Below are 16,922 nucleotides of genomic sequence, written 5' to 3' on the forward strand. Positions count from 1 at the left end.
CCCCCCCCCCCACTTTCACAATAAAAGAAATGTATATCATTGAACCATGCCCTAAAACGAACATGCTGGAATCACAAAATGTCCTTTTAAATCCCCAAATTGCAGAACTAAGGGTTTTTAAAGTCACAATGAGTGAAATTTTGAGATAAATTATCAGCAATGAACGTTGTTATGTCCATGGAGTGTTTAAATGCAAGGTGGTTTTGTCCATGCAGTTTCAATGCTCTTGAATTTTGCCTGCTAGGTCATGATGTGTCCTGGTTTGGATTCCCTTCTGTCAAATCTCTATTCATAATCACTCAAGCATAGTATTTACAAACCACTTTTCAGTAAAACTACAATAGGCTTACTGTTGAATAATAATAAGTGTAGCAAGCACAAAGTTCTGCAAACAATGAAATGTTCTGGTTTGCCTAAATTGGGGACTTCATAACAATTTCCCCTTTTCTGGTCTTTTCCTTTCTTTTCTTTTATTGGAGGAGATACTGTTTCTTAGAATTGGTTCGAATTTCTAATCAACAGGATCACCAACCATAATTATCCAAATTTTCATATAGGGAGGTTGAAATGTAGTTGGAGATGTAGGATAGAATTCCATTGAAGATATACTGAACATTTGTGGCTTGTGATGCCAAATACATTTATAATACTAGCCCATACTAGCCCAAATTATGGGCAGAATCATGCAAATTTGTAAAACCAAATAACTCCAAATTGCTTGTCAAAAGGAATGAACTTCTACTCTGTTGTTCATCAGTTTAAAATCTGGTATATGAAGACTGATTAAAAATGGAAAGGTTGCCACTGAAAAGAAAAAATGCAATTTCATGGTGACATGGGGAGTTGGATAGGGCAAAGGTTGATCAAATCACAGACATTATCATCTGACATTATCAATGCAGTAATTATCATTGTCACAATATCATGGTCAGTCAGTCACCATCATTGTCATCCTCCTCCGCCACCATACACGTATCTTCCTGGAGTGGAGTACATGTAGTGTACCATTATAATAACCACTGATGTATGTAGCTGAAAGGATCATGTGTGTACAAGAGAACTTCTATCTTTTCTCATCAGTTGAATTGCATAGCAATGAAATGGGCAGGATTGGTGACCAGGGGTAGCGCTAGGCTGCATTTTGGGGCCCCGTCTCAGCAAAATACAGTTTGGACCCCCTATTTATTTTAAAATTTTAGTTCAGGGGTTCCTGCAGACAGCAGACCCCTAGTTTTTCAATCCAGCGCTACCGCAGATGTACTATTTATGCTGCATTTGTGCAACTCTGACTCACCAAACTCTACTTCGGACCCCCTACTTTTATATTTTCTGCAAGTTCTGGGGTCCCTGCGGACTCTGGAGTGTTATGTTCTAGCGCTACCCCTATTGGTGACAGTGCATCTGACTGATTGAGTGGATTATCACTAGAATTTATATTAAAGCCTTTTCTGTCTTGAAATATCTTAAGTGCAAGAGATATTGTATTTGTGCTTCCAAATTAGCCAAGATCCAAGCATAGACAGTAGAGAGAACTGTCTATGATCAAAGGCAGGTTACACTTGCGGGGGTGGTTCAGAACATGACCTGACCATACGGGGACATGCGGCAAACATGGGTAGCATTTTCGGGCATTTGGTATGTCATGACCCCTGTTTCCCTTTTTCTATGCCAATTTTAGTATACATATGGCTAGGTCCCTTTTGTCAAAATTTGCTCAACTTGTTGAGAAAGTAGCTCAATTTGGGGAAAATTAATCAAACTATTGACAATTGATAATTTGTGTTACATTTGGCAAAAATTTCGACTTAAATTAGTATATCGATTGGCCCAAATTTCTTAAACAATTGGTATATTGATGAGTGTTCTTTCAAATTTGAGATCTTCCTTTAAATATTTTGTGGTACTTAGCAGCTACCTTGTATGACTATGGATTGCTTCCCTGTACTTCCTCAAGTTGTTTTCATTACAAATGTACATAACCTTGTAGGTGTTTAGATCATCTGATGATGTCATGATATCCTTTACTGATCTTATCAAATTTATCTTGGTGTTCAGTTTTAATCAGTACACATGATAAAGATGAAAGGTATTTATAGGCTTTAATAGTACTGACTACTAGCAGTATTTATTTGCTCAATGCCCAGATTTACACGGTAGCAAGAACAGAATCCGGGTGGAAAATAAAGAAAATAATTAAATATCCAAACCTAACATTAAATATGGCGCCGCCTAATGTGTGTTTCACTAGTTCTTGATGTACATCCACATGAATCATTCATTTGGAGTTTTCAGAAAGTTGTGATAAATGGTGTTCTTGCATGGAGCATAAATGTAGACAAGTTTATTTCTAACCTGGGAAGGGGGGGGGGGGGGGTCTCCTCCAATCCATATACCTTGTTTTTTTCTGTACTGGACTTTTATATTTATTTATTACACTTTATCATATACAATAATTATAATCAATATTATCAAAATATATTGCACATATTCAAAAGTACATACAAAAACAAGGAAGTTTAGATAAAATTTTGCACCAGTGAAAGGCAAGGACTAACAGGTGCAAAGCACCTCTAGGACAGTCTAACCAAAGATCAAAACAATGAGGACACCCCTCCCAAAAAATTTGAAAAAAAAATTGATGACACCCCTATCATCAATTTCTGTTTTGACCCCCATTTGAAGTTACCAAAGGCTTTTGGGTAATTTTTCCTTAATATTCACTATCAGAAATAAGCTTCAAATTCAGAAATGTTTGGAAATTGTTGCCAAAAGGGCACTTAATTGAACAAAGCCCCATTTCTTAATTCCGGATGGAGACCCCAATCCCCAAACACTGATCTAGAGCTCGCATTTAAAAAAATTTGGGCGGTACTTACCTTTTGTAACATTTAACAAATAATGTTTGAGTACCCCCTCCCCCACCCCCAGGTAGTAGGGTGCCCGCCCATGATCCTGCTCAAGGGGAGACCACCTGGTTGCTGGATTTGGCAGGTTTAGGGATAGATCCTATAGAAATATTATTTAAAAATTCAAAACAATTGAATGGTCTAATATATGTCAAATCACAGTGCTAGAGCCAAGCAAAGTCGATTCTGTGTTCCTGTCACCCAGTGGCGGTACCAGGATTTTTTTCGGGGTGTCAAAGTGAATTTCAGGGGGCAAAATCGACAAATTTTGCACAAAATTGCTGCAAAAAGGGGGGAATTTACGTAATTTTGGTTTTTTTTCCTCAAAAGGGGGGCAAACTTGGGGGCAGAAAAATATTATAGGGGAAAATGCCGCCCAGCACCACCACTGCTGTCCCCTGAATGCTTTTGAAAATCATACCATGTTTGAAGTCATTAATTGCAATTAAAAATAAGAATACATTTAAAAACTGTGTTTTTTTAGTTTCATTTTAAGTGATATGGAAATTAGGAATAATGAATTAAATGAAAAATAACTTGTGACAAATATGTGACAGGAAACTTTGAATTGACTTTGCATATCCTAATAAATGCAATCTGCATTCACAGAATTTTCAACTCAACAACCAAAATCTGTTACAATCATTATTTGCCAATACCAGATTATTAGTTCAGGAAGTCAAATGCGTGCAACAGGCATGGCCAGTAGATTTTTCCATGGATGATTTTTATTCATTCATTTTTCATATTTTTCTCTGTGTATTTTAAATGTTTTTTAACTTCCGAATTAAACCTTTTTGAAGTTTTTGCTGAAAAGCTATGTGCTGTGCTTTAATTTTTTTTTAAATTTATTTTAAATAGCTATGCCCTATGCGATCCTTTTTCCCCAGTGTCAAGAGAAAAAAATCTTTCCGCTTCCCTCAAACATGCCAGATTTTGGGTAACCCAAATTTTTAATATTTGATGTAAGGGCAGGAAATTTTTCCATCTGTTTTTCTATGCCAAATAATTTTTAGCAATATTTTCTCAATATTTGGAAAATAGTCCAATTTTGCCCCATAATTTGGAGAAAAATTTGTAAAAAAACACAAATTTGTGTTAAATCTGGGCAAAAATCTTGACATTTGGTATATCGATGCTTATTTGATGGGTACAAATTTCTTGCAAAATTGGTATATTATTATTGATGAGTCCACTTTCAAATTCTCTGCAGCACACCCCTACCCTACCCAAACCAAACTGGAGTACCCTCCCCTGGAACTATATATTGACATAAAATCACCATTTCTACTCAGAAGAAACTGTGAAATGAAGTTTGATATTATAATATATATACCTTTGATGTTTGCAATGATCGGGACCACTAATGCAACTCCACTTACCAACTTATTGGTTTGCCAATTGTGCTAATTTAATCACATTTATGCTGAAAATGTTCTGGCTTTCCATGCATAAAAGGGGTGATTATTTGACATTATTTGTGGATTTTAAGAAAATCCATATCCTGAACCAATTGAGTCACCCCCAATATTGTACATTAAATTATACAGACATGTATCAAAATGTAACTGATTTTTATCCATACATGTATGAGCTAGACAGAAACCTGGTTAATGACAATGACTTTTGTTCAGATTTTAACAATAAAAGAGGTAAACCACAAAGGAACATTGAAACTGTTGGTTAGTTAATCATTTTTGTCAAATGAAAGTTTCACAATTTTAGAATTATGTTGGTGCAAGTGAAAAGGGAACTTATGAACATGAATTTAAGACTAAAATACTTTATTGTGGGTACTAAAGTACATAATGCAAAGTAATGTACGTGTGATTCATGCCTAATACCACTTGAACATTTATAGGCCTTCTATGTGGTTTTATGATGACATTACCAGGATATCCACAGTTATTGTTATTGTTTGGTCAAGCAGTTACATGCATAATACATGTACATGTAGGTGTGCTCAAAATGACAAGAAATGATAACGCTTTCTGGTTTTAAATGTGGATCAGCAACGTTTTAGGCATTATAGTATGTGTTGGTAATTCATTGGCTATTTGCCCAGATCCACCAATTTGCTACCAACACGAGATTGTGTGTATGATATTTGCAAGGAATTGTCATTATCTTGAAAAAAGAAACAAAGTACCGTACTATTATATTAACTAAACCTGACACCTGATGTATGATGAGATCAGTTGCCTTTTATCTCTCACTCTTTACACATTTTCTTAACGTTTTCAGGAAATGAACTACAAAATCCAAAGATGGAGTTAGATCAAGAAACTCTTGAGTCCCTTCCTCGTTCGCAACGTCTACGCTTTGCCAAGAAAGCACGACAAGAACAACTCAAGAAATATTATGAACGAGAATATGAAGAGAGGCTGGAAGAAAAAGAAGACCTAGTGCCAAAGCCAAATCGTAAAGGTCAACATGTTAACTTTGACGTAGCCAATCGGCTCCGAGATGCTGTCACAAGATTTGATGATAAGGAAGGTAAGGCAATTATTTTAAGGGATGACTACAAAACTCAACCTCAGAAACCAGGCCCAATTGGCAGTCAACAGGCAGTGGGATTTTGAAGCCAGCCCAAAGTGTTTTTGGTGAGAAACTTGATTTTGGGATGCATGAGGTTCAATTATGAGAAGGAAATAATTGGAACATTTTCTTTTGAAATTTACTGAATAAGTATAAAGTTAAATGGCTTTTCGCAATTTTATCAAATTTGTGATACACTCAGTGTTTTAATATTCCCTAACGTAAGTGGTCTTTGACCTGGATGAACCATTAAACAAAGTTTAGGCGACAAAAAAAAACATGTTCTTAAGGAAAAAAATTCCTGTATAAATGAATGCCAACCAAATCAGTAAATTGAGTTGGTATCGCAATTATTATTTTCATAAGTTAGCCAAATCCAATAAATTGTTACTCACAATTCTGAGTTTTTGCCATCCTTGGCTGATCACAGCCAAGATGGCAAAAAACTCAGATTCGTGCGTAGAAATCTATGGATTTATGGGATAAGCTTTTAAAACAAAATTATCTTTTGATTATCTACAACAATCCTACTTAAATTTTTAGTGTTTCAAAAAATTGCACAATATTTGCAGAATTTGGTGATTTTTATTGTCATTTGCAAAAAAAAGGTGTTCACCAGTAGAACAAGATTTTTGTTTTTCATTGCCAATAAAATTAACTAGCCTCACAAACAGCAACTTATTTGCTCATGTTATTCGTATTTTATTAATTGATTTTAAAATTATTGAATTAAACAATTCATTAATTTGTTAAGTTGGTTCATTTATTGATTCATTTGCTGAGCTATGTTTTAGATATTTAAGAAATTTTTTAAGAAATTGGAAATTTGCTTGGAAATTCAATCTTCTTGTGCAATCAGATCTTTTCTCAAGTGATCAAGTTTGCAGACCAGGATACACCTGCTGGGCGTACCAAATGTTATGTGTCTTTTTGCTGGTAGCGGTCAGGGCTAGAGTTGAAATTATTTTAAAATTTCTTATTGTTAAAAAACATTTGCATAGACGTATTGACCTGTTTCCGTGGTGGAGTGGAGAGAATGAATAGGTGATATCATGAGGAAGATGATATGGCATTTTAGTTAATTTAATTAAATTCCAGTACAATTTTTTTTCAAGGATTTATGACAAAACAAAACCTGTTTGGGGGTTTGATGTCATCTTGCTTGATGAGAATCAAGTTTTTAGGGTCTCTTTTTAAAGAACAAAATTTGTCCAAAAAAGTCAATGAAAGTCCTTGTAAGCATGAATTTGAGGACAGGTTAATAGAAAGCTCTATACTTTGTCATGATTTCAGCATCCTCTTTGTTAAGATAGTATGGTTCAAATTGAACAGATGTCCATAAAAAAACAATTTCCAAAATTTCAGTTGATTCAGATCTACATTTATGAATTTGCGAGTTACACTTAATTTCATGTATTACAGTGCCCCATGCCATTGTTTTGTCATTTATGTCTGTCAACAAACAGAAAATATAAAATGGAAGATGTAAGGAAGGTGCACAAAGCAATGTAGTCCTAGGTTTCTGAAAAATCTCAATTTTTATGTTGGGAGTAAGTTGGAGGGTGAGGCTGTGGATCACGAAGTGCTACTTTAAGTTTTAGGATACGGGTTAGGTTTAGAATGGTGAGGGTTAAGTTTAGAGTTGGGGTTTGGATTCAGAGATTATGGTTAGGATTCAGAGATTAGAGTTAGGAGTATGTTTTTGGTGATGACCACTTCATAAGGTGCTCCCATGGTTCATAGCAGATGAAAGAGTATGGAAGGTTCATGTTGTGAGCTGTCAGATGTATTTTGTGCAAGAATATTATCATTCATTGTCAAACAAACAAAACAGAAATAAAAACAAGTAAACAAAGTAACTCATTGTGGTGAAGTGGTTATTGCAGGTCATGATTGTGCAAATTTGCAAATCTCAAGGCAAATTGAAGAATGAGTCCATTGAAGCATATCAGGGGCAATGCCAGGTATACGTACAATCCTAGTTGTAATTATGGGAAATTCTGTCAGTTATGACGTCTGATCATTTTGTGTTATAAAAAGATTTTCCAAAGCAGTGAGTCATCATGGTGCTTTGTATTTTGATGAAAGAAGTGTATTATTTAGTTTATTGTTTGTTTATAAATGCATTGAATCAAAGTGAATCAAAATTGGTGAAAATGATAGGGTCAGATTGTTTCTAGTACCGTACTAGTGGAAATGGTGGGGGGAAAAAATTAGAAAAAAAATCCTAAAATTAGGCAATTATGTCCCAAAATAGTGTATTTTCTGTGATTTTTTGTCCTGGGGAGAAACTGGAGTGATAAAGAAATATTTTTCAGTGGCAAATGCCCTCGTTGACAACATCGGCGCTGTTAGTAAATTCCAATTTTCTTTGCTTTGCCTTAGTTGTTCGGCTCAAAAATAAAAGGGGATATAGGCCTATTTGACAGTTAAAGCTAAAATTTTATGACAAAGAAATTCTAATCTATTTTGTATGAAAATGTTATACTATGGCTTTAATGTTATTAACTGTATTTTGACAACAAAATATTTTGACTTAATTTATCCTATGCTTAAATGCAACCATGCTAGTTTGAAACCAACAACTGCAATGCAAGCTACTGTTCAACAGTTATGCATATTTAGCTAATAGTTATCTAGTGGAGGGACATAGTATCCTGCATGTTTTCAGATGTCATGATGATCAAAGAGACATCAATTAAAGATACCGGTATGATAAGTGACCTACAAGTATGTACTATTATTGTTATATTGCCTAACAGTCCAAACATAAGTGCCAGTTCTGTTTAAGGTGGTACGAAAGGCAAAATCAAGTTGCTCTGATTGAGATTAAAATAGACTTGTTGCAGAGAGATATACATGTATGCAAAATAATCTTAATTCCAAAATTTGAGCCAAATCGGACAAAGCGGTTTTGAGATATTGCTGTTGAAAGATTCTTTGTATTCTATTGTTTTTGCCAATATATTGATGAAGTTAATGAGGAAAATTGGCAAAATGTGCTCATTAATATTAATTTTTGCCAATATTTTCCCAATATTTTATGAATAAACCTTCATACTACTTTTACCTTTAAGAATTTTGACCTGAAACTTTGCCAATGTGTCTCTATGACCTAAACCTTTAACATGTGATTTTCCCACCCATCTAATTTGCATATTTGCATAATTAATTAGCCTTAAGTATAATGCTAATTAATTATGCAAATATGCAAATTAGATCGGCGGGAAAATCACATGTTAATGTTTTAGGCCATAGAAACACATTGGCAAAGTTTCATGTCAAAATCATATAAAATAAAAGTAGTATGAAGGTTTATTCATAAGATATTGGTATAATATTGGCAAACATGAATATTCATGAGCACATTATGCCAATTTTCCTCATTAACTTCATCAATATATTGGCAAAAACAATAGAATACAAAGAAACTAAAAACATGTATATCTTGACAACCGTATGTCCGATTTCCTTCAAACAAAAACTATTTTGCTTAGTGTATTTAGCTTTACTTATTCAATCTATTCAAATGGTTCTAAATTCAGTTTCTGTTTTCCAGAAACATCGTTTCGAACCCCCTTAACATGCAAGGTATCCACACTGCATAATGCACACCCAGGCATAAGAAGTCACCTGTATCAGTTACAAGGAATCTATATATAATCACCAGATTTGGAAAGGAGACAACAATACTCACAATAATATTGAGAAATAATAAATGAATAAAGTCCATACAGTAGCGATTGTCTCAAAATTTGTGTGATTTTGGCAGGATTAATAACACAGGTCGGTGAGGTCGCAATCATCATGGTCAATCAGCCAAACAGGATGGGTACAACATTTTGACTACCTGCTTTTACAAAGTCAGAAAAAGGCACACATATGTGACGTGTCATGTCAAAAGCAGACACTTTTGGGCAGGTTATCAATTTTGAGGTTTTTACATATCTTAAATATAGAGATATTTTGCTCCTAACGCTGTTTTCCCCAATGAAATTGGACATTCCTAAGCGAAAATATAGAGTTTGTAAGTTATGGTATTATAAAATTCAAAATTGAGATATCGGCCCGGTGGGTTCAGTTTGTATTTAAAGGTAGGACGTATGACCGTTCCAGGATTTGAAAATCACCCCCATTTCACGGGGAATCGAGGACATTTGTAGCAATTTTACCCCCTATTTTGGGCAAAATCAAGGACAATTTACCCCAAATAACCCCCTATTTTTATTATTTCGAGGGGACGCATATCCATGGCATTTTATTTCACCCCTTATCACGGGAATCAAGGACATTTTTTCTGAAAAAATACCCCTATTTTTACCATTTCAAGGGACGCTTTTGAATTTTGCCCCTATTTCACGGGAAATGAGGACAATTTTTTCAATAAAAACACCCTATCAATTTTGTGTGGAACTATTAAAAAAACGGACAGAAAAAATACAAAAAACAAAAACTGTAGCGGTAAAATGCGAACGAAAGTCCTAGAAATACACCCTATTTTTCATTTCAAGGACAATTTTGCTCCAAAACACCCCTAATTTGGACAATCGCGAACAATTTTGTCCTCGAAAATTCCGCGGACATTTCTTGAAAAGTACCCCTAATTGGAACCATCATGCGTACACATTGTCAGTGGAGAGTGAACCCACCGGGGATATCGGCCTTTAAATATATTATTTACAATGTTGAGAGTAGGAATTACCTTGAAAAATGTCTCAAAAAATACAAGATGCCAGTTATCATGGTTATCTGAAACTATCAGACAATATTTTCAACATTAATAACATCACAAATTTGCAACAAACCCAAATTGTGAAAAAATCACCCGCGGGCTGATTTTTGGCTATTTCTCCATTTACGATCCTGCCCAAAAGTGTCTGCTTTTGACATGACACGTCACATATATGAGTCAATATATTGGGCAGCAAATCTATAGTGGATACAGGCTCATATCATAGCCAGGGATTATTTTTGGGATGGCAGGTTTTTGAAAAACTGGACCATCGTGGGCATTTTTTAAAAAGTTTCCTTTTTTTGGACACTGCACAAAATTGGGGGATTCTGGTAGGTTCTTTTTGTGGATTAGGGGAGAAATTTAGGGTGATCTTATGCCAATTACAATTTTGGGGATTTGCAATGGAAATTTTAGGATTTGGAGATATTTTTAGTGGCTTTAGGATTTGAGCGGATATTAATCAATTATCATGATTATGTCAAGTGTGTCTGAGCTCAATTCATAAAATTTATCGGCACAAACCCCATTTTTGCACCAACAAAGCAGTAGTACGTCTCATGTCACAATCTCTCCACTATAAAAAAAAGGCCGTTCAATAGATATATATATATATGTGTACCTCTGGGGTGGTGAGTTCTCAAAATGGTCTGCTAAAATCTCTTGTCCCTCCCCATTTGGCCTTGCCAAAAACTCTTTCCCCCCCACTCTATTGTACCAAAAATATGTGCGGTTTTTAATAGCTTGTCTATTCAAAAGCGTTTTTGTCACCATGGGGTCTCCCTGTTGGTTTTGTTTTGGCTGGGTTTTTTCTCGATGTTCGGGGGGAGTAAGGCAGGTTGTATTAATTGCCCCAGCTCAAGCCATATCAGTAACTGCGGCGGGCTACTTCCCCTTCTTGATTGGCTGCCTTACGACCTTGCCAGGCTCGGACCAATCAGATCTCTTGTTAGTGAGCGTCTGGTACTTCGCGGTTTTTTCCCTCTCCTCCTCATTCACTTTTTCGGCTGGAGCGGTCAGGTTCGTTTGAAAATCCCGCCCAACCCACCCAGTTTGTAGCTGGGGGAGGGTTTGGTGGGTCGTGTCCCAGACCAGTGGTGTTTGGGGGTAGCTGGCTAGGTCTGTGCGCAGTCCCCGTTCTGGATGTGGGGGTGGGCTGGCAAGATATCTTGCAGCCGTGTGCTCAGCCAGGTATGGCATGTTTTTCAGGGGGATCAGGGTCTGGACCGTGTCATTTTTGGTAGTTTCAATGGTCGTGTCCGGAAAATATTTGGAGGTGTGTTGCCCCAAGTGGGATCCACCATCAAAATCATCAAATAATATGTCCAGAATCCGTTCCCACCTTTTTGTTCCCTATCAATGGGTAATCTCTGTAGATAGTCCTACTTGTTCGTGCATCAGTGTGGTGCTCTGACCGTTTCAGCTAATTCCGCAAAAAATAAATGTTAATTGGGTGGTATCATAAATTGGCTGTGTGATGAGTTATTTTTCTCTCTGTGCATGTAGCCTAAGACCCTCTGAGGACAATGTATGTATGCAAGATTTTTGGGAACCCAAATTTAGAACCTATTATTTACTGGTACCCCCGGCTGGTACCTTAAATTGTGAATCATGTGATGCGAGGGCAGTGAGTAGGAAAGTTTACATATATGTTTTCCTAACATGTTTCTACACCTTTTTAGGGTGTAATATTGAAACGGTGCCATATATATCTACATGTATGCCAAAAGTCGCTTTCCCCCTTTCAACCTGTCAAAAAATACTTGCCCCCCCCTTTTTTGGGGTGGGGGGAGGGTGGGCATGCCAACAAATCTTTGCCCACCTATAAGTATAATTCAACATGGGGTACAAATATTGCATTACAAATATGTGACGTGTCATGTCAAAAGCAGACACTTTTGGGCAGGATCGTAAATGGAGAAATAGCCAAAAATCAGCCTGTGGGTGATTTTTTCACAATTTGGGTTTGTTGCAAATTTGTGATGTTATTAATGTTGAAAATATTGTCTGATAGTTTCAGATTTAACTGGCATCTTGTATTTTTTGAGACATTTTTTTTTTCAAGGTAATTCCTACTCTCAACATTGTCAATAATATATTTAAAGGCCGATATCTCAATTTCGAATTTTATAATACCATAACTTACAAACTCTATATCTTCGCTTAGGAATGTCCAATTTCATTGGGGAAAACAGCGTTGTGGAGCAAAATATCTCTATATTTAAGATATGTAAAAACCTCAAAATTGATAACCTGCCCAAAAGTGTCTGCTTTTGACATGACATGTCACATATAGTCAAATCACCAAGTCAGAGGTAGTGATTGTGTGAACTAAAACACACCCAGCCATACAATTATCATTTTGGTTATTTGTTGTGGAGGACCTTCATCAGTATTTTATCTTTCATCTGATAACTGTTGGTGCATAGAAAATTCTTACTGTGTATGTTATACCTGTATGGTTGAATAAGTTTGTCAAGCTTTGCATTATTATATGCATGGAGCCTATTCAAGGTTTTTGACTAGTGGTGCATAAATGTTATGGAACCTGGTAGATTTATGACACCAAATTACAGTTTTTTTAATGAAAATATTCAAAAGGTCATATTTGCCTAATTAGAATACTCTAAAATTCATCTTAATTCAGACTTTAATAATAGACCAAATCTGACATTTAAAATTACAGTGGGATAAAAGTATGTACATCAATATAATATATAACATTTACTTCAATTCTTGCACATCTACGGCTGTTGAATTAAAAACTATGCAAACTGTTAAAAAACACACAGGTGAACAGGCGCAGTCCACACCGAGGATGAATAGTGGGCTATTTGCAATGTTTTTTATTATGATCAAATTGTCCCGTTCATGTGTGTTGATGCTATTTATAGAGCAGTAACAACATGAGATCTCTGATAACTTGAGAATTGCAATTGAATCCCAGGAAGACCAATTGTTGTCATTGACCAGTGGGTATGACAAGTCCAGAATATTGATACATGTATATACTTGCTTAGGGAATAATGCCAATACCGTAAATGTTCGCCTAATGGCGCACCTGGGCTCCTTTGCCTTGGGGTAAATTTCATGTACAAATAGACAGCTCCCTCCTTTAAAAATCCCAACAAGAATTAAGGGTATGTGCCCTTATCTGCTGGTGGGATTTTTATGGGAGGGCACTTTAAGTTTGTGTCTAAAATTCAAGTTATGTCATGGGAGCCCATAGCGCCATTTAAATAGGCAAACGTTTACGGTACTTGTTTAGGGTATAGAAATGACCCTGTGCATTTTCTAATAAATGCTTATACATAGGCTTAGGAACTGGGGCCTTGCGGGGGCTCAGCCTGACTCCTCAATATTTTTGGCCTGGGGCTCAACCCCCCAATAATTCCAGGTGAAGTAAAAAAAGGTGACCAGATACCGGTAAAAATGGGTGTTTTTGACCTAATTTTCGCAAAAATTCCCTGACACCAAGGGGTTTACTTTTTGATATTTCATGTTCACAGATGATACCCCTTGTTATTGTTTAGCCCTCTGGTTTAGCCCCCACCCCCTCCATTCAGTACACACACAGTTTTTCCTTCTGAAATTTTATCGCTGTAGCTTTCAGAACATTATAAATTGTCAGGGACAAGCCACATGTACATGCATGACTATATTCAAGGCAGCCATTGATTTTACGTTTCAAGACATTTTGGCTTTAATTTCATGGAACCTGTGCAAAGTGATACAATCTAGTCTTATCTAGTCTATGCAGCTGTCTTTTGGTCTACTAGTACCTGATTTTTGCACTTTCCTTAGTGCCAATGATATAGGGTCATCTAAGGTCACTGTAATCTAATTGTATCTGTGCACAAAGTTATAGGTTTAGTTGAATCTATCCTATTTTGTAGTTTTATTTTCAATTTGGTTATTTTTTCTTTTCATCATTTACATGTATAGGCCCCTAAATGATAATATTTTAGTAAAATGGTTTTGATTTGGATTTGTAAAATCAACTTTTTAAGCTATTTAAAAAATAATAGTTTCACAGAACTTTGCTTTAGTCCACAAATATCTACAATGTATATATATTAGTACAAGAAATTAAAGTATTTTTGGCAACTTTTCAAATTACCAATCTAATCAATTGATCTCAGACAAACTTTATATAGGCCTATAACGAAAAATGTAAAAAAATGGTACACTCAACATGCTCAAGTTGTTGAAAAGTTAAAAGTGGAAACAATTATGGATAAATGTGACGGGTGAAAACGGGAATACTTGAAGGTTTGTGGTGGGTAATGAGAGAGGAAGTTGTTATCAATTTGAAGCTATCCTGTTTGCATTTAAGGATAGAAGCCAATTATGAACCCTGTCACAATTTTTGTGTTTGTACTAAAGTAGAGTTGGCCTGCTAACTTTTACACACTTTCTCAGACTCATAAACAATGTTTTTAAACAGTTGGGCATATATATTTTTATTTTTATTTTATATCATGAGGTTAGTTGAAGTAATCCCAGATTAAGCTAAAACCATGCTCCTTTAAGTAAAGCTATAATGTCTGACCATGTCCATGTTAGAAAAATGTTTTGTTTTAATTCAAAGTTGAAAAAATACATATCAATGCTGCTTACTTTGAAATTATAATAATACCACTTTCCCCAACAAGTAACATAAAGAGAGGTGGGTATGTAGCCTTTTGCCATAATTGCAGTAATGAAATGCCAGAATGTTGACTATATGCAACAGGTGAAACTATGTATTCCTGGTGTCTACAAGATGGCAGATAACACAGCCCATCTTTATTTTCTTCATGCCTGTTGCAGGATTTTTTTGTGTGGGGGGGGTGGAGGATTTTGAAAAAGTGGACCTTTTTCCTTGAAGGAGGGTCAATTTTGTGAAAGTGGACCTTCTTCCCTAAATTTTGGACCTCTTTGACCCAAAAACGACTAAATAAACCAAATTTGCTGAGACTTCTCTTTATTCTTTTGCAAATGGGGTGGACCCCTGCATACGGGCCTGATTTTCTTTATAAGGCTATGATCACATAGAAGTATACTGTATACGGTATTGGCTATACAACATACGCTCATTCGATGAGGTGGAGTTCACATAGTATACTCCTATGTGAACTCTGCCTGATTGAATGAGCGTATATCGTATAGCAAATACCGTATACCATATACTTCTATGTGATCGCAGCCTAAAGGATACATACTTTTCAGTGGCTTATATTTCATGCAATTTATAATGTAATTGCTATTATTGTAAAAAATGCAAGTACTTTTAAACTCTTGTTTTTCTTCTTCTTTTCTTTTGTATTGAATATAGTGTTATCTTTGTTAGAGCAAGGAGCAGACCCAAACACAGCTGCAGAGAATGGCATTACCTTGCTTCATCAGGTAAGAAGGTTTATATGTATTATCAATTTAGGGAGACAACTATAGGTCTGAGAGTGCTCGGCCTCCAGCCTTCAGCAATCAAATCATTCTCATGACTGCGGAACTCGTTCTTGTGCCTTTGTCACTCATGCGCACAGTGCGTATCCTCTTGTCAGGGGTCGTTGACAAAGCCAAGCCAAGTAAGATAAATTAATACTTAGTGCTAATCGCTTCAGAATTTGGGCAGCTTGTAATAGATCAAGAGATGGGACTGCTTGATGTATGCATTGCTTACTACGCAATAACACAAAATCTTAATGAATTTTGTCCAGTATGTACATGTAATATATACAGAGCATTGGTTGTTGTTTCCATCATGTTGTCACACATTACTGATTGTCCTCTAGCAGCAGCTGACTGTCCCAAAAAGGCAAAAAAAACTTGTTTACTCCACTCTAGCTTAACTTAATTTCCCTGATTTCCCCCAAACCAAACCAGACACCAATAGGTCAGATTGGGTCCACATTTATGCATGGAAGGAAGGGAAATAGAATTCATTCAGACCAATTATATTCCCACTTTTCTTGCAGTTTGGTTGAAAGAAAATAGGAAGAAAACTTATTTGCTGTACCTTTATGGTCATACATAACAATTAAGTAGGTCAAATAAATGTACCAATTCAAAGTTGATATTTGTACTTTTTTGCCATTGTCTCATGAATTATATCATGATCAGTGTGTAATCACACACAAAACAAAACAAGACTCCCACACATTAACGACCTGGAACGTGATGCACGTGAAAGGTAGAGCTTAAGTTTGGCCTCGTGTTACACATGCTAGATTTTTGAGGGATACATACAGATACCACCAGGTTGGTTTAGGTATTGGGAAATTATTCACATAATCCTAAGCTATTTGTAGTCAAGAAGAGTTTTCTTCCAAAGGGTGGCAAAAGAGTTGCGGTACTGTATCTGGAGAAAGGCGCTTTATAAATACAAAATTTATTTATTATTATATATATATATATTTATTATATCAAAAAAGGCATGTTTCTGTAACATCTACAATTGACTGAGCCACACTCCTCTTATAAATGTGATACAATCAAGTGGAATGAGTCTAATATCAATAATTTTACTTTTTGTTCATTTTTGCATTCTTGATTTAAAAATGCTGAAGTATGGTGGAAAATTAATAACTCCTAATTATTGGACTTGATCAACTCCCAGACTTCTGAGTGATTCTCCAAATTCAAAAAGCAAACTAAAGCATGAATGCATCACCTGTTTTGAGCAATACCTCAAAATCAATATTATAATTGAAGACCAAATTAAAAAGACTAGTTTGTGTCTGACATCAAATTCGTCAATGCAAAGG

The 16,922-nt window shown here is 35.7% G+C and overlaps 1 protein-coding gene across 1 annotated transcript in view; it reads left to right on the forward strand.

Moving 5' to 3' along the window:
* The window catches only part of LOC140154686 (unconventional myosin-XVI-like), a 237,582-nt gene that overhangs the window by 7,175 nt on the left and 213,485 nt on the right, over window positions 1–16,922 (forward strand). Inside the window, 2 exon segments of the mRNA XM_072177253.1 lie at window positions 5,151–5,402; window positions 15,494–15,564. Coding sequence (XP_072033354.1) covers window positions 5,174–5,402; window positions 15,494–15,564 — 300 coding nt within the window. The 5' untranslated portion in view covers window positions 5,151–5,173.

The sequence above is a fragment of the Amphiura filiformis genome, chromosome 6 (genome assembly GCF_039555335.1).
Source record: "Amphiura filiformis chromosome 6, Afil_fr2py, whole genome shotgun sequence".
In the NCBI taxonomy this organism is placed as follows: domain Eukaryota; kingdom Metazoa; phylum Echinodermata; class Ophiuroidea; order Amphilepidida; family Amphiuridae; genus Amphiura; species Amphiura filiformis.